The 15,224-nt window shown below is 52.4% G+C and overlaps 1 protein-coding gene across 8 annotated transcripts in view; it reads left to right on the top strand.

Annotated features, from left to right (window-relative positions):
• Positions 1–15,224, top strand: part of acaca (acetyl-CoA carboxylase alpha) — a 53,900-nt gene that overhangs the window by 19,239 nt on the left and 19,437 nt on the right. For 3 of the 8 annotated variants that reach the window (XM_062485839.1, XM_062485837.1, XM_062485841.1), the window contains exons 23-42: positions 529–653; positions 755–868; positions 1,520–1,633; positions 1,732–1,821; positions 2,290–2,408; positions 3,457–3,480; positions 4,064–4,180; positions 4,746–4,880; positions 5,253–5,355; positions 5,510–5,617; positions 5,705–5,761; positions 6,543–6,587; positions 8,192–8,233; positions 8,676–8,891; positions 8,999–9,154; positions 9,392–9,616; positions 11,806–11,961; positions 12,087–12,233; positions 14,405–14,674; positions 15,100–15,197. In XM_062485839.1, the coding sequence (XP_062341823.1) occupies positions 529–653; positions 755–868; positions 1,520–1,633; positions 1,732–1,821; positions 2,290–2,408; positions 3,457–3,480; positions 4,064–4,180; positions 4,746–4,880; positions 5,253–5,355; positions 5,510–5,617; positions 5,705–5,761; positions 6,543–6,587; positions 8,192–8,233; positions 8,676–8,891; positions 8,999–9,154; positions 9,392–9,616; positions 11,806–11,961; positions 12,087–12,233; positions 14,405–14,674; positions 15,100–15,197 (2,461 nt within the window). The remainder of the gene's footprint in view (positions 1–528; positions 654–754; positions 869–1,519; positions 1,634–1,731; positions 1,822–2,289; positions 2,409–3,456; positions 3,481–4,063; positions 4,181–4,745; positions 4,881–5,252; positions 5,356–5,509; positions 5,618–5,704; positions 5,762–6,542; positions 6,588–8,191; positions 8,234–8,675; positions 8,892–8,998; positions 9,155–9,391; positions 9,617–11,805; positions 11,962–12,086; positions 12,234–14,404; positions 14,675–15,099; positions 15,198–15,224) is intronic. The other 5 variants (XM_062485843.1, XM_062485842.1, XM_062485845.1 and 2 more) reach the window with 3 other exon arrangements.

Below are 15,224 nucleotides of genomic sequence, written 5' to 3'. Positions count from 1 at the left end.
CTGAGCGGGGTATTAGGGACAGGAGGGATGTCTGTACTGAGCGGGGTATTAGGGACAGGAGGGATGTCTGTACTGAGCGGGGTATTAGGGACAGGAGGGATGTCTGTACTGAGCGGGGTATTAGGGACAGGAGGGATGTCTGTACTGAGCGGGGTATTAGGGACGGGAGGGATGTCTGTACTGAGCGGGGTATTAGGGACAGGAGGGATGTCTGTACTGAGCGGGGTATTAGGGACAGGAGGGATGTCTGTACTGAGCGGGGTATTAGGGACAGGAGGGATGTCTGTACTGAGCGGGGTATTAGGGACAGGAGGGATGTCTGTACTGATGTCGAGACCGTTGAAACGTCCCCGCCAGTCTTTAACAGCAGAGCCTGGCAGTGTTAGCATATAGGGTGATGATAAACCGACCCTGTTCTATGACTGACATCTTTCAGTCTTCAGCCAGACCGGTAGTTTTTCAGTTTGCCCACACGAGGGCGCTGTTACACTAACTGTGCTTCCTGTCTGTCCTGCATTGCTGCTCCAGGACACTATGACAAGTGTGTGTTCATGCTGCGTGAGGAGAACAAGGGGGACATGGCCACCGTGCTCAACTACATCTTCTCCCATGCTCAGGTCACCAAGAAGAACCTGCTGGTCACCATGCTCATCGTACGTCTAAGCAGCTCAGTCCTGAACCTCTGTGCGGGTTGTGTGTGTGTGTGTGGGGGGGGGCTGTATCTGAATACTGAGCTGTGTGTGTGTGTGTGCAGGACCAGTTGTGTGGCAGGGATCCCACCCTGACAGACGAGCTGATGACCATCTTGACTGAGCTCACCCAGCTCAGCAAGACCACCAACGCCAAGGTGGCCCTGCGGGCACGCCAGGTCAGTCCTCCTCCCCTCACCATGCCCCTCCTACCCTCACCATGCCCCTCCTACCCTCACCATGCCCCTCCTACCCTCACCATGCCCCTCCTACCCTCACCATGCCCCTCCTACCCTCACCATGCCCCTCCTACCCTCACCATGCCCCTCCTACCCTCACCATGCCCCTCCTACCCTCACCATGCCCCCCCTACCCTCACCATGCCCCTCCTACCCTCACCATGCCCCTCCTACCCTCACCATGCCCCTCCTACCCTCACCATGCCCCTCCTACCCTCACCATGCCCCCCCTACCCTCACCATGCCCCCCCTACCCTCACCATGCCCCTCCTACCCTCACCATGCCCCTCCTACCCTCACCATGCCCCTCCTACCCTCACCATGCCCCTCCTACCCTCACCATGCCCCTCCTACCCTCACCATGCCCCTCCTACCCTCACCATGCCCCACCTACCCTCACCATGCCCCTCCTACCCTCACCATGCCCCTCCTACCCTCACCATGCCCCTCCTACCCTCACCATGCCCCTCCTACCCTCACCATGCCCCTCCTACCCTCACCATGCCCCACCTACCCTCACCATGCCCCTCCTACCCTCACCCTCGCCCTCTCTTTATCTCTCCCGCCGTCTCTCCCTCCATCTCTGTCCAGGTGCTCATTGCCTCCCACCTCCCCTCCTATGAGCTGAGACACAACCAGGTGGAGTCCATCTTTCTCTCTGCCATCGACATGTACGGACACCAGTTCTGCATCGAGAACCTGCAGGTAGCGACCCTAGACTTGTCTGTCTGTCTGTAGGTATTCGAACAGCTCACTTATATGTTGTTGAATCACTCTCTACATTTCTCTCTCTCTCTGTGTAGAAACTCATCCTGTCGGAGACGTCCATCTTTGATGTGCTGCCCAACTTCTTCTACCACAGCAACCAGGTAGTGAGGATGGCTGCCTTGGAGGTGAGAGACCAGTAGTCCTGTATCAGTAGTGCTGTATCAGTAGTGCTGTATCAGTAGTGCTGTATCAGTAGTGCTGTATCAGTAGTCCTGTATCAGTAGTCCTGTATCAGTAGTGCTGTATCAGTAGTGCTGTATCAGTAGTGCTGTATCAGTAGTGCTGTATCAGTAGTGCTGTATCAGTAGTGCTGTATCAGTAGTGCTGTATCAGTAGTGCTGTATCAGTAGTCCTGTATCAGTAGTCCTGTATCAGTAGTGCTGTATCAGTAGTGCTGTATCAGTAGTGCTGTATCAGTAGTGCTGTATCAGTAGTGCTGTATCAGTAGTGCTGTATCAGTAGTCCTGTATCAGTAGTCCTGTATCAGTAGTCCTGTATCAGTAGTCCTGTATCAGTAGTGCTGTATCAGTAGTCCTGTATCAGTAGTCCTACCTCAATAGTCCTACATCAGTAGTCCTGTATGTTCCCCCCAGGTGTACGTGCGGAGAGCCTACATTGCCTACGAGCTGAACAGTGTCCAGCATCGGCAGCTGAAAGACAACACCTGCATTGTAGAATTCCAATTCATGCTGCCCACCTCTCACCCCAACAGGTAGGTGACCCCGCCCTGCAGCCCTGCCCCATAACCACGTACCTCCACCTTTTAACCCCTCCCTCCGTGTCCCGTCCTCACTGCTTTGTCTTGACCCTGTATTGGGACTCCTGTAGAGCAGCTGTTGTAGCAGAGCTGCTCTGACTGTCTCCATGGCCATAGTGCTGTGTTTCTGGTTTCATCCAATCAGATCGCTGGATGTGAGAAGAGTTAAGAACAAATAGACTGCATCTTTACGATGTCATCACCAGTTGACCAGTGAGAAACTGCACATTATCCTCTTTGATCCGGCTGCACATAACCACCCCTCTTCCACCAGCTCCACTCGGATAGTTCAGAGTGGTTGTGTTCAGTGTGTTGATGTTGGGAGTGGAGACGTCAGTCTAGGTTGTGATTGCGTGACTAACCACCAGACCCCCAACAATGTCTCTGCTGCAAGTGCAGGGCACCTGCATGTGTGTGTTTATCGTGTTAGTTACAGGCACGGACTAACAGCAGCATGTGTGCTCTCCAGGAATGAACTGACCTGATAATACGCCTGTAGAACAGCTAGACAGAGCTCATGTTGCATGTTGTGGAGGGGCAGTCATGGTGACGTGTGTTTTAGATGTTGATATTATTCTAGCACATTCCCACCACTCAGCCTCTCTCACCCTGGGTACGAGGGCGAGATACTGCCTCTCTCACCCCGGGAATGAGGGCGAGATACAGCGTCTCTACAGACTGCTAACAGGTGTCAGGCTGTGTTGATAGTTGACCATATTTAAAGTAAAACATTCACTGTATTTACACACTCAGACGCGCACACACACACTCAGACGCGCACACACACACTCAGACACGCACACACACACTCAGACGCGCACACACACACTCAGACGCACACACACACACACACAGACGCACACACACACTCAGACGCACACACACACACACTCAGACGCACACACACACTCAGACGCACACACACACACACTCAGCACCCTGACTGTCGTCTCCTGCTGCTGCCTGCCACTAACCTTTCAGTAATCATGTTGTTTGATTTCAGAGGGAACATCCCCACTCTAAACAGGTAAAAACATTTCTTTATTGTCACCATATTTACTGGACTTGCATCATGGCCTAAACCATCAGGCCAGTCTCTGGTGATGCTCAGAACAACACATGTGACAACATTGGCATTTGGCCCACTGTCTCACATTGTGAATATCAACTATAAATATAAAATAATATTAAAATAAAGATTTGTCCTGATTGAGTTGCAAACCCTGTTTGGCCATGCTGTTTGTTCCTGTTTAAATGTTTTTGAATTTCTAACAAACAAACATTGTGATTTGGAGGCTGGAGCTAACTTCAGTTGATTTGTCCTGATGATTCTGATCTCTGATGATTCTGATCTCGTATGATTCTGATCTCTGAGGTGACAGCATGGCGTCATTTGGCAGCATACCTGTCAGAAGTCCCACGTCAAAAAAAAACACGAGTGTGTGTGTGTGTCCAGCAGTATGCCTTGTAGGACAGTACTGTATGGCTTGCTGTATTCTGTGTATGCATGCAAACATTACGGGTGGATAACCAACTATGACTGTAAAAGAAGAAGAGTTGCTATCCTCATCAGAAACATGCGGTTGTGTGAACTGTGCCACTGCTCTCAGGAGGTTGCCTGCTCCTGTGGCTGGCAGGAAGGCTGAGGCCAGCAGAGCGCTGGCTGCTAGCACTCTCACAGAGGGGCTGAAGGAGGAGAGACCTCCAGCTGGCAGCTCTGAGGACAGGTCAGCCCACACACTCCCCTGTCCCCCTGTCTGGCCACTGGGCTTCGTTGGGCATCTTCTGAGAAGACTAAACACTGAGATATCTGCATCTCACTTCACATCCTGGGAGGACTTTCTGGTGGGCGCCTGATGGTTTCTCAAGCTGCTGTTCACAGGTTACTGGTTCCTGGGTCTGTGGCCTGGGTCTGTGTTCTGGGAAATCTCTGGTGTCCTCTGGCCTGGCCAGATTAACTCTGACCCACGCTCTACCAGAGGGGAACTCTCTGACCCCCGCTGTACCAGAGGGGAACTCTCTGACCCCCGCTGTACCAGAGGGGAACTCTATGTGGCGTTTATCCACTTCTGACCTTCTGGGGTTCTGGTGTTTTTGACCTTCATTCATACAAGTCAGAGCTATTTAGACGGGACTGTTTTCCAACCGTGCACTCTCTGCCAGCCTCTTCATTCAGATAGGGACAAGTCCAGGGATGAGTGAGGAGTCAGGACTGGGGCCTCCTGGGTGGGGGCTGTGGGCTGGTCTGGGCGAGGGTTAGGGTTCTGATAGGGTTACTGTGCTCTGTTCCAGAATGTCTTTCTCGTCCAACCTGAACCACTATGGGGTGGTGAGCGTGACGGATGTGCTGCTGGACACCTCCTTCACCCCGCCCTGCCAGCGCATGGGCGCCATGGTGTCCTTCCGCTCCTTCCAGGAGTTCTGCAGGTGAGAAACCCCACTGCCCCACGGCCCCCTGCTCTGGCCCCCTACTCCTGGCCCCCTGCTCTGGCCCCCTGCTCTGCCCCCTTGCCCCATGGCCCCCTGCTCTGGCCTCCTACTCTGGCCCCCTACTCTGGCCCCCTGCCCCACGGCCCCCTACTCTGGCCCCCTGCTCTGGCCCCCTACTCTGGCCCCCTGCTCTGGCCCCCTACTCTAGCCCCCCTGCCCCATGGCCCCCTACTCTGGCCCCCTGCTCTGTCCCCCTGCTCTGCCCCCCTGCCACCTGGCCCCCTGCTCTGGCCCCCTACTCTAGCCCCCTGGCTCTCCTCTGGTCCTAGCTGTGATGATGTCTAACCCAGCTCTCCTCTCCACCTGCAGGAACATTAAAGATGTTATGAGCTGCTTCTCTGACTCTCCTCCCCCCAGCCCCACCTTCCCTGAGGGGGGCAATCCTGTGCTGTACGGAGAGGAGGACAGCAAGGTGAGGGGGGTGAGGTTGGATTTATCTATTGTACAGGTGCAAACCACTGGGAGTCCCAATCCAGACTTTACTATTAGGATGCATTTACAGTTTGGCTGATTCTTTCATCGAATTGTGTGTCTGACTGCGTGCATTTGTGTGTGTGCAAACCCAGGGCATTCAGGACGAGCCCATCCACATCCTAAACATTGCCATCAAGACTGACAGTGACATCGATGATGACGGCCTAGCCTCCATGTTCAGAGAGTTCACCCAGTCCAAGGTGGGTTGTCTGCTCCAGTGCCCTCTGCTGCTGTGGAGGTACAGTACCTCCTCCTCATCTGCCTCTCTCTCTCTTCTCCTTCCCCAGAAATCCCTGCTGATCGAACATGGCATCCGTAGACTGACCTTCCTTGTGGCGCAGAAGGTACTCCCTCCTCCTCCCTTCCTCCCTCCTCCTCCTCCCTTCCTCCCTCTCTCCTCCTCCCTTCATCCCTCCCTCCTCCTCCCTTCCTCCCTCCTCCTCCTCCCTTCCTCCCTCCTCCCTTCCTCCCTCTCTCCTCCTCCCTTCCTTCCTCTCTCCTCCTCCCTTCATCCCTCCCTCCCTCCTCCCTTCCACCCTCCTACCTTCCTCCCTCCTCCCTTCCTCCCTCCTCCCTTCCTCCCTCCTCCCTTCCTCCTCCTCCCTTCCTCCCTCCTCCTCCTCCCTTCCTTCCTTCCTCCCTCCCTCCTCCTCCCTTCCTCCCTCCTCCTCCCTTCCTCCCTCCTCCTCCCTTCATCCCTCCCTCCTCCTCCCTTCCTCCCTCCTCCTCCCTTCCTTCCTCCTCCTCCCTTCCTCCCTCCTCCTCCTCCCTTCATCCCTCCCTCCTCCTCCCTTCATCCCTCCCTTCCTCCCTCCTCCCTTCCTCCCTCCCTCCTCCTCCTCCCTTCATCCCTCCCTCCTCCTCCCTTCCTCCCTCTCTCCTCCTCCCTTCCTCCCTCCCTGCCCTCTTCCTCCCTCCTCCACATGTCTCCTGCGCTCCTTATCAGCTCTCCCCAATCTTCTACCCAGAGAGAGATCACTACAATAAAAAGAGTCAATTATCTCACCTGCGATTGGTCCTAATTAGCATCTTAAATTTGGCTGTTTTTGTCTGCTTCCTGTCTTTTCCTGTCTCTTCTTCTCCTCTTCCTGTCCCGCCTGGCCTCCCTGGGGGTTGGGCTCTCAGGATTTCAGGAAGCAGGTGAACTGTGAGGTCGACCAGAGGTTTCATGTAAGTAGAATGAAAGGATGTGATCTACATCACATTTGACGTTTCATTGATCGCTTTTATGCAGCATGACGTACTCAGTGAAAATAGAAAGCAGAAGATGATCTAGTATTTCAGTGGTCAGAGTTAAGGAATGGGAGTGGAGGAAGGGAGGGGTTCGATCTATCCCCCCACCCCACTCAGCAACAATGAAGAGTATTTTCCAAGTGTATCTATATATTGTTATATATATATATTCTCCACTGAGCAGGCTGGATAAATGCCAGCCTCTCCCCCTGCTTCCTGCCTGCTCACTCCCCTCCTCAGGCAGAGAAGAACAGGCCTGATGAGATAATCACCCTCTCCCACTACCTCCTCGTTATCTGGCTTTGTCATGAGGGGCAAAACCCCCCCTGTGAGCCCCAGCCAGCCTCCACACCTCTACTGCCCCACTGTGGACCTGGGAAGTCAGGCTAGCCTTGCTAGGGTGTTGGGCCTAGGGTTAGGGCTATGCTTAGGGAACCCTGTCCCTCCAACACCACAGAGAGCCATACCTGCAGCCTCTTCTGTGAGGATTGGAGCTAGCGAGTGTGTTTTAGCATCCAACTGCATGTTGATTTACCGTGTGGACTGCTGTCCTGGTCTCCCCACACCTCCCAGCATTCTAGGATGTACTGGTTCCGGGGATAATTTTCTTGGTTTATTCATCCCTCAGTATGTAGCTGTTACTGCTGTGTCTGTAATCACCTTTTGTTTGAATTAGCAAAGAATAGGGTACAATCATGGTTGGCGTGGCGACGGGGAAGCAGCTCACTTTCCCCGGTCAGGGTCAGGGTTAGGGTCAGGGTTAGGGTTTCTACCCGCCTAATTACAACACTCCCCAATTTACACCCTGGAAAGAGGCGGGTAACGGCTACAATTAAAGGACATCATGTGTTCTAGTGGCCCGGTGTCTGCCTGCCAGCGTTGCCGTGGCGTTAGGCGTGTAATTAGACAGGTATTGTATGTACAGGCAGGTGGGCGACGCCTGTAATCCTGTTTGGCTGTAGCTCCTACAGCTGTCAACGCTCTGCCTGCTTGCCTGCCTGCCTGCCTGTGGTCCAGAGTCAGAGAACCCTTTCAGAGAACCCCTTTAGAGAACTTTCTAGAGAGAACAGCCTACTTACGTGTGGCTGACAGTCGTCTAGTCAGATTCTCACCCCTCCTGTCACCATATCCTGAGCTGTGAGCGCCATGTCTAGATGCTAATATGTGTAGTTAGGGTTAGTATGTGTGTAGTTCGGGTTAGGGTTGGTATGTGTGTAGTTCGGGTTAGTATGTGTGTAGTTCGGGTTAGTATGTGTGTAGTTCGGGTTAGTATGTGTGTAGTTCGGGTTAGTATGTGTGTAGTTAGGGTTAGTATGTGTGTAGTTAGGGTTAGTTTGTGTGTAGTTCGGGTTAGTATGTGTGTAGTTAGGGTTAGTTTGTATGTGTGTATGTACTGCTCAGAGCTCTGACTGTCACTAACCTCTAACACTCTGGAAGGGTGATGATGTGTCTCACAACACCTGAACACATTTGTAACTCGTATTATTTCTCTCTCTTCTTTTCTATCTCTCTTCTCTCTATCTTCTCTCTCTCTGATACAGAGAGAGTTCCCTAAGTTCTTCACCTTCCGTGCCAGAGACAAGGTGAGTCTGCTCTCCCAGTACAGACAGACAGGTCTCTCCAGTGTGGTCCTCACTACCAGGGTCTCTCTCCATCCTGATAATTGATGGTTGTGTCCCGGTTGTTGCCAGGTTCACTACAATGGCACCACCAAACCTCATTAAAGTAATGAACTATTTAATTATGTCGCCCATTGAAGAAAAATGACACGCATTAGCAGGCTGAGATTGCAGATTTCTCCTGCCTCATGCTGTTTGTGGCTCTGGGCCGGGTTCCATCCTCCCTGAAGGTGAAATAGCTCCTCTAGTGAGATAAAGGAACCCTGAAGAACCCAGGAGAGAGGGTTAGGTTTCAGGGACCAACCTCCTACAGGGAACCCACGAGGGGACTTTCTGTGGAGGAGACCCCTCTCTCCCTGCTGTGTAGGACCGTGTGGTTGTGGTCTGACCATGTTGTTGTGTCCAGTTCGAGGAGGACAGGATCTACCGTCACCTGGAGCCGGCTCTTGCCTTCCAGCTGGAGCTGAACCGCATGAGGAACTTTGCCCTGACTGCCATCCCCTGTGCCAACCACAAGATGCACCTGTACCTGGGTGCCGCCCGCGTGGAGGTGGGCACCGAGGTCACGGACTACCGCTTCTTTGTGAGGGCCATCATCCGCCACTCAGACCTGGTTACCAAGGTGAGGAGTGTGGTCGTGTGTCTGTGTGTGTGTGGTCATGTGTCTGTGTGTGTGGTCGTGTGTCTGTGGTCGTGTGTGTCAGCCTGACTGTCCCGTGTGTTGTCCAGGAAGCCTCGTTTGAGTACCTCCACAACGAGGCTGAGCGGCTGCTGTTGGAGGCCATGGATGAGCTGGAGGTGGCGTTCAACAACACCACCGTCCGTACAGACTGCAACCACATCTTCCTCAACTTTGTCCCCACCGTCATCATGGACCCCTCCAAGGTGGGTGGGGTCCCAGACACGGGGCTGCCGGGGTCCCCCTTGGGGGCTGCCGGGGTCCCCCTTGGGGGCTGCCGGGGTCCCCCTTGGGGGCTGCCGGGGTCCCCCTTGGGGGCTGCCGGGGTCCCCCTGGGGGGGCTGTGTGCTGGAACTGTCTATTACCGGGATGTCCCTCTATGTGTGAAGCTGTTTTAGCTGTTTGCACTTATGCTGCCCCTGACCCCTGCCCCTGTATACCAGATCGAGGAGTCGGTGCGCTCCATGGTGATGCGCTACGGTAGCCGCCTGTGGAAGCTGCGCGTGCTGCAGGCTGAACTGAAGATCAACATCCGGCTGACACCCACGGGGAAGCAGATCCCCATCCGGCTGTTCCTCACCAACGAGTCTGGATACTACCTGGACATCAGCCTGTACAAGGAGGTCACTGACTCCCGCACCGGACAGGTGGGGCCCAAAGACCGTCAGGTGGGGCCCTCACACATCTCACACACACACACACACACACTAGTAGTGACTGCTGGCGGAAGTCCAGGCAGTGTTGTCCAGCCTCCTAAACATGTCCTTTGTTCAGGAGGACATGTTCTTAACCCTAACTCTTAAAGTCACATCCATAGGCTGTGTCGTCTCGTTCTGGGTCTATTTCCTGTCAGGTAACAGGTGCTGGCAGTAGTCATGCCTTGTCCTGGGTCTATTTCCTGTCAGGTAACAGGTGCTGGCAGTAGTCATGCCTTGTCCTGGGTCTATTTCCTGTCAGGTAACAGGTGCTGGCAGTAGCCATGCCTTGTCCTGGGTCTATTTCCTGTCAGGTAACAGGTGCTGGCAGTAGTCATGCACAGCTCTCAGTTTGACGAGCTGGAACTCTTACGAAGGTGGACAGAGAAATAATGACATGACACATCTTTCCATTCTCTCTGCAGTGGAGGGGAATATGTGCCTCATTAGTTCCATGGTTTTGAATCTGAGAGAAGTGTTTAATGTGGTTCCTATTTAGGATGGGAGGACATGAAGCAGCATTGTGCGCAGGCATTTTCATTAGTCAAATCAAATCAAATGTATTTGTATAGCCCTTTTTACACGCAAGCATGTCACAGAGGGCTTCACATATGCCCATAGAACTGCCCCTCAACCAACCTAGACCCTCAAGGAAGACAAGGAAAAACTCCCCAAAAAACTCTCAACAGGAGAAAAAATGGAAGAAACCTTGAGAGGAGAAATTCAGAGAGGGATCCCCTCCTCCAGAGACGGTTGGTGAGAGAGAGGAGCAGAACACAGGCTAAACATAGTCATACAGTGTCGATGGGTTTTTAAAACACCAAAATCCATTATTCAACTTTATAGATGTAGGACAGGACCGGGAGACTCGCGACCAGGTCCAGCGTTGGCTGACCGACGACCAGGCAGGTGCTGACAACTCAAACCCCCCACACCACAAGGGATGTGTGTGGGGGGGACAGAGAGAGGAGAGCAGGGATTAGAGAATGCCAGGAGCAGCTAACAGTTACAGTCATAATAGAATGAGATCCCCACCGGTCAAGTGTGGACTGGTGCAGCAATTTAACAGAGCAAAAAAGGTCAGTCTAGATGACTCCATCCCTCCATGTCTGTCTGGGAAGGGGCGTGTTGGGGTCCCTGTGGTTGTGTCAGTGACTGTCCCTGTGTGTGGCCGTTGATGGAGTGTGTGTTTATGGTTGTGTTGGTAGAGAGTGTGTTTATGGTTGTGTTGGTAGAGAGTGTGTTTATGGTTGTGTTGGTAGAGTGTGTTTATGGTTGTGTTGGTAGAGAGTGTGTTTATGGTTGTGTTGGTAGAGAGTGGTTATGGTTGTGTTGGTAAAGATTAACTGCTCCTGTATATGTGCATCAGTGGAGATGAACTAGCTGTTTACATGTCAGTAGAGTGTGTGTGTTTGTAGTGAGTGATTTTGTGTGCATCAGTGGAGATGAACTGTTCCTGGTGGTGTGTGTCTGTAGCGTGTGTTCCTGGTGGTGTGTGTCTGTAGCGTGTGTTCCTGGTGGTGTGTGTCTTTAGCGTGTGTTCCTGGTGGTGTGTCTGTAGCGTGTGTTCCTGGTGGTGTGTGTCTGTAGCATGTGTGTCTGTAGCGTGTGTTCCTGGTGGTGTGTGTCTGTAGCGTGTGTTCCTGGTGGTGTGTGTCTGTAGCGTGTGTGTCTGTAGCGTGTGTTCCTGGTGGTGTGTGTCTGTAGCGTATGTGTCTGTAGCGTGTGTTCCTGGTGGTGTGTGTCTGTAGCGTGTGTTCCTGGTGGTGTGTGTCTGTAGCGTGTGTGTCTGTAGCGTGTGTTCCTGGTGGTGTGTGTCTGTAGCATGTGTTCCTGGTGGTGTGTCTGTAGTGTGTGTGTCTGTAGCGTGTGTTCCTGGTGGTGTGTGTCTGTAGCGTGTGTCTGTAGCGTGTGTGTCTGTAGCGTGTGTTCCTGTTGGTGTGTGTCTGTAGCGTGTGTGTCTGTAGCGTGTGTTCCTGGTGGTGTGTGTCTGTAGCGTGTGTGTCTGTAGCGTGTGTTCCTGGTGGTGTGTGTCTGTAGCGTGTGTCTGTAGCGTGTGTTCCTGGTGGTGTGTGTCTGTAGCGTGTGTCTGTAGCATGTGTGTCTGTAGCGTGTGTTCCTGGTGGTCTGGTGCCTGACTCGTCCTCCCCCCTCCTGTCCAGATCATGTTCCAGGCGTATGGGGACAAGCAGGGGCCCCTGCATGGCATGCTCATCAACACCCCGTACGTCACCAAGGACCTGCTGCAGTCCAAGCGCTTCCAGGCCCAGTCTCTGGGGACCACCTATGTGTACGACTTCCCTGAGATGGTCAGGCAGGTAGGACCCTCAACAGGACCAGGAACATCACTGCTTCACTCCTCAGTCATGGAGATCCATCTCTCTTTGTCTCTGTCTATATATCCACCTGTCTGTCTCTCTCTGTCTTCCCGTTTCCCCCGCAGGCTCTGAAGAAACTGTGGCACTCCTGCCAGGCGCAGGCCCACCTGCCTCCCTGCCCCCTGCCCTCAGAGCTGCTCAGCTTCACTGAGCTGGTGCTGGATGCTCAGGGCCAGCTGGTGCAGATGAACCGCCTACCCGGGGGCAACGAGGTGAGCAGCATTGCCACGGTCACTTGGTCAACTTGGCTACCTAAACACAACCGGGACCCTGTCATACTTATAAAACCACAAGTGCTTGTTTATGAGCTTTAGATCCTGGTGCTTGTTCTAAGCGTTTTCTAATAGGTAATAATGCCTATGCTTTAAGATGCTTATTAAAATGAGTGTGTGTTTATAAGACTAACTTACCAAGGCCTTATGACCTATTTACTGATGCTGCAAGAACCTGGATCGACCTGCCCTCTTCTTCTTGGTGTTTTTTCTCTTGAGGTTCCTGTTGTTCCGTATGTGACCTGTAGGGGTCTCAGTGCTCCAGTGTAACTGCAGGGTCATCGTGTTATAGACCCGCAGACTCTAGCATTCCTTATCTTCAGTTGCATATAACAGGATTCCCTTCAAAACGCCAATTACACAGTGTGGTTAGGATTATGTGTGTGTAACCCTTACACAGTGTGGTTAGGGTTAGGTGTGTGTAACCCTTACACAGTGTGGTTAGGGTTAGGTGTGTGTAAACCCTTACACAGTGTGGTTAGGGTTAGGTGTGTGTAACCCCTTACACAGTGTGGTTAGGTGTGTGTAACCCTTACACAGTGTGGTTAGGTGTGTGTAAACCCTTACACAGTGTGGTTAGGGTTAGGTGTGTGTAACCCTTACACAGTGTGGTTAGGGTTAGGTGTGTGTAACCCTTACACAGTGTGGTTAGGATTAGGTGTGTGTAACCCTTACACAGTGTGGTTAGGGTTAGGTGTGTGTAAACCCTTACACAGTGTGGTTAGGATTAGGTGTGTGTAACCCTTACACAGTGTGGTTAGGGTTAGGTGTGTGTAAACCCTTACACAGTGTGGTTAGGGTTAGGTGTGTGTAAACCCTTACACAGTGTGGTTAGGATTAGGTGTGTGTAACCCTTACACAGTGTGGTTAGGGTTAGGTGTGTGTAAACCCTTACACAGTGTGGTTAGGGTTAGGTGTGTGTAAACCCTTACACAGTGTGGTTAGGGTTAGGTGTGTGTAACCCTTACACAGTGTGGTTAGGTGTGTGTAAACCCTTACACAGTGTGGTTAGGATTAGGTGTGTGTAAACCCTTACACAGTGTGGTTAGGGTTAGGTGTGTGTAACCCTTACACAGTGTGGTTAGGGTTAGGTGTGTGTAACCCTTACACAGTGTGGTTAGGGTTAGGTGTGTGTAACCCTTACACAGTGTGGTTAGGGTTAGGTGTGTGTAACCCTTACACAGTGTGGTTAGGGTTAGGTGTGTGTAAACCCTTACACAGTGTGGTTAGGGTTAGGTGTGTGTAACCCTTACACAGTGTGGTTAGGGTTAGGTGTGTGTAACCCTTACACAGTGTGGTTAGGGTTAGGTGTGTGTAACCCTTACACAGTGTGGTTAGGGTTAGGTGTGTGTAACCCTTACACAGTGTGGTTAGGGTTAGGTGTGTGTAAACCCTTACACAGTGTGGTTAGGGTTAGGTGTGTGTAAACCCTTACACAGTGTGGTTAGGGTTAGGTGTGTGTAACCCTTACACAGTGTGGTTAGGGTTAGGTGTGTGTAACCCTTACACAATGTGGTTAGGGTTAGGTGTGTGTAACCCTTACACAGTGTGGTTAGGGTTAGGTGTGTGTAACCCTTACACAGTGTGGTTAGGGTTAGGTGTGTGTAAACCCTTACACAGTGTGGTTAGGGTTAGGTGTGTGTAACCCTTACACAGTGTGGTTAGGGTTAGGTGTGTGTAACCCTTACACAGTGTGGTTAGGGTTAGGTGTGTGTAACCCTTACACAGTGTGGTTAGGGTAAGGTGTGTGTAAACCCTTACACAGTGTGGTTAGGGTTAGGTGTGTGTAACCCTTACACAGTGTGGTTAGGGTTAGGTGTGTGTAACCCTTACACAGTGTGGTTAGGGTTAGGTGTGTGTAACCCTTACACAGTGTGGTTAGGGTTAGGTGTGTGTAACCCTTACACAGTGTGGTTAGGGTTAGGTGTGTGTAACCCTTACACAGTGTGGTTAGGGTTAGGTGTGTGTAACCCTTACACAGTGTGGTTAGGGTTAGGTGTGTGTAACCCTTACACAGTGTGGTTAGGGTTAGGTGTGTGTAAACCCTTACACAGTGTGGTTAGGGTTAGGTGTGTGTAACCCTAACACAGTGTGTGTGTCTCCTCCCCCAGATCGGCATGGTAGCATGGAGGATGACCCTGCGGACTCCGGAGTACCCGTCCGGGCGCGAGGTGGTAGTCATTAGCAACGACATCACACACAAGATCGGCTCGTTCGGGCCCCAGGAGGACGCCCTGTTCCTGCAGGCCTCGGAGATGTCTCGTGCCAGTGCCATCCCACGCATCTACATCGCTGCCAACAGCGGCGCCCGCATCGGCCTGGCGGAGGAGATCAGACACATGTTCCATGTGGCCTGGCATGACCCAGCTGACCCCTACAAGGTCATTGGTCAGGGTTCAGTGGGCAGGGTGATGTTTGATGATATTCACAGCATTCAGGAGTCAGGTGGCTGAGCGGTGAGGGAATTGGGCTAGTAATCCGAAGGTTGCCAGTTCGATTCCTGGTCATGCCAACTGATGTTGTGTCCTTGGGCAAGGCACTTCACCCTACTTGCCTCAGGGGAATGTCCCTGTACTTACTGTAAGTCGCTCTGGATAAGAGCGTCTGCTAAATGACTAAATGTAAATGTAAATTCAAGGCGGAACTCTTTTCACAACATGAAATCCAGTAGATCTGTACATGCCTCTGATAACAGCAGCAGTCATCCTCAGTGTGAATTAAGGCCACATTCCTTTATTCCTCATAAAATCCTTGTGAATGACCTCTGACCCTCCAGCCCTAATGAAGACTTCCTGTCCCCCCCCAGGGCTTCAAGTACCTGTACCTGACCCCCCAGGACTACAAGAAGGTGTCGGCCCTCAACTCTGTCCACTGTGAGCATGTGGAGGATGAAGGAGAGTCCAGGTGACCTGCAGCAACCCTCACTTCCAC

This window comes from Osmerus eperlanus, chromosome 19, assembly GCF_963692335.1.
Source record: "Osmerus eperlanus chromosome 19, fOsmEpe2.1, whole genome shotgun sequence".
Lineage (NCBI taxonomy): Eukaryota > Metazoa > Chordata > Actinopteri > Osmeriformes > Osmeridae > Osmerus > Osmerus eperlanus.
The sequence above is the reverse complement of the archived record's forward strand: the minus strand, read 5'-3'. Positions and strand labels throughout refer to the sequence as shown.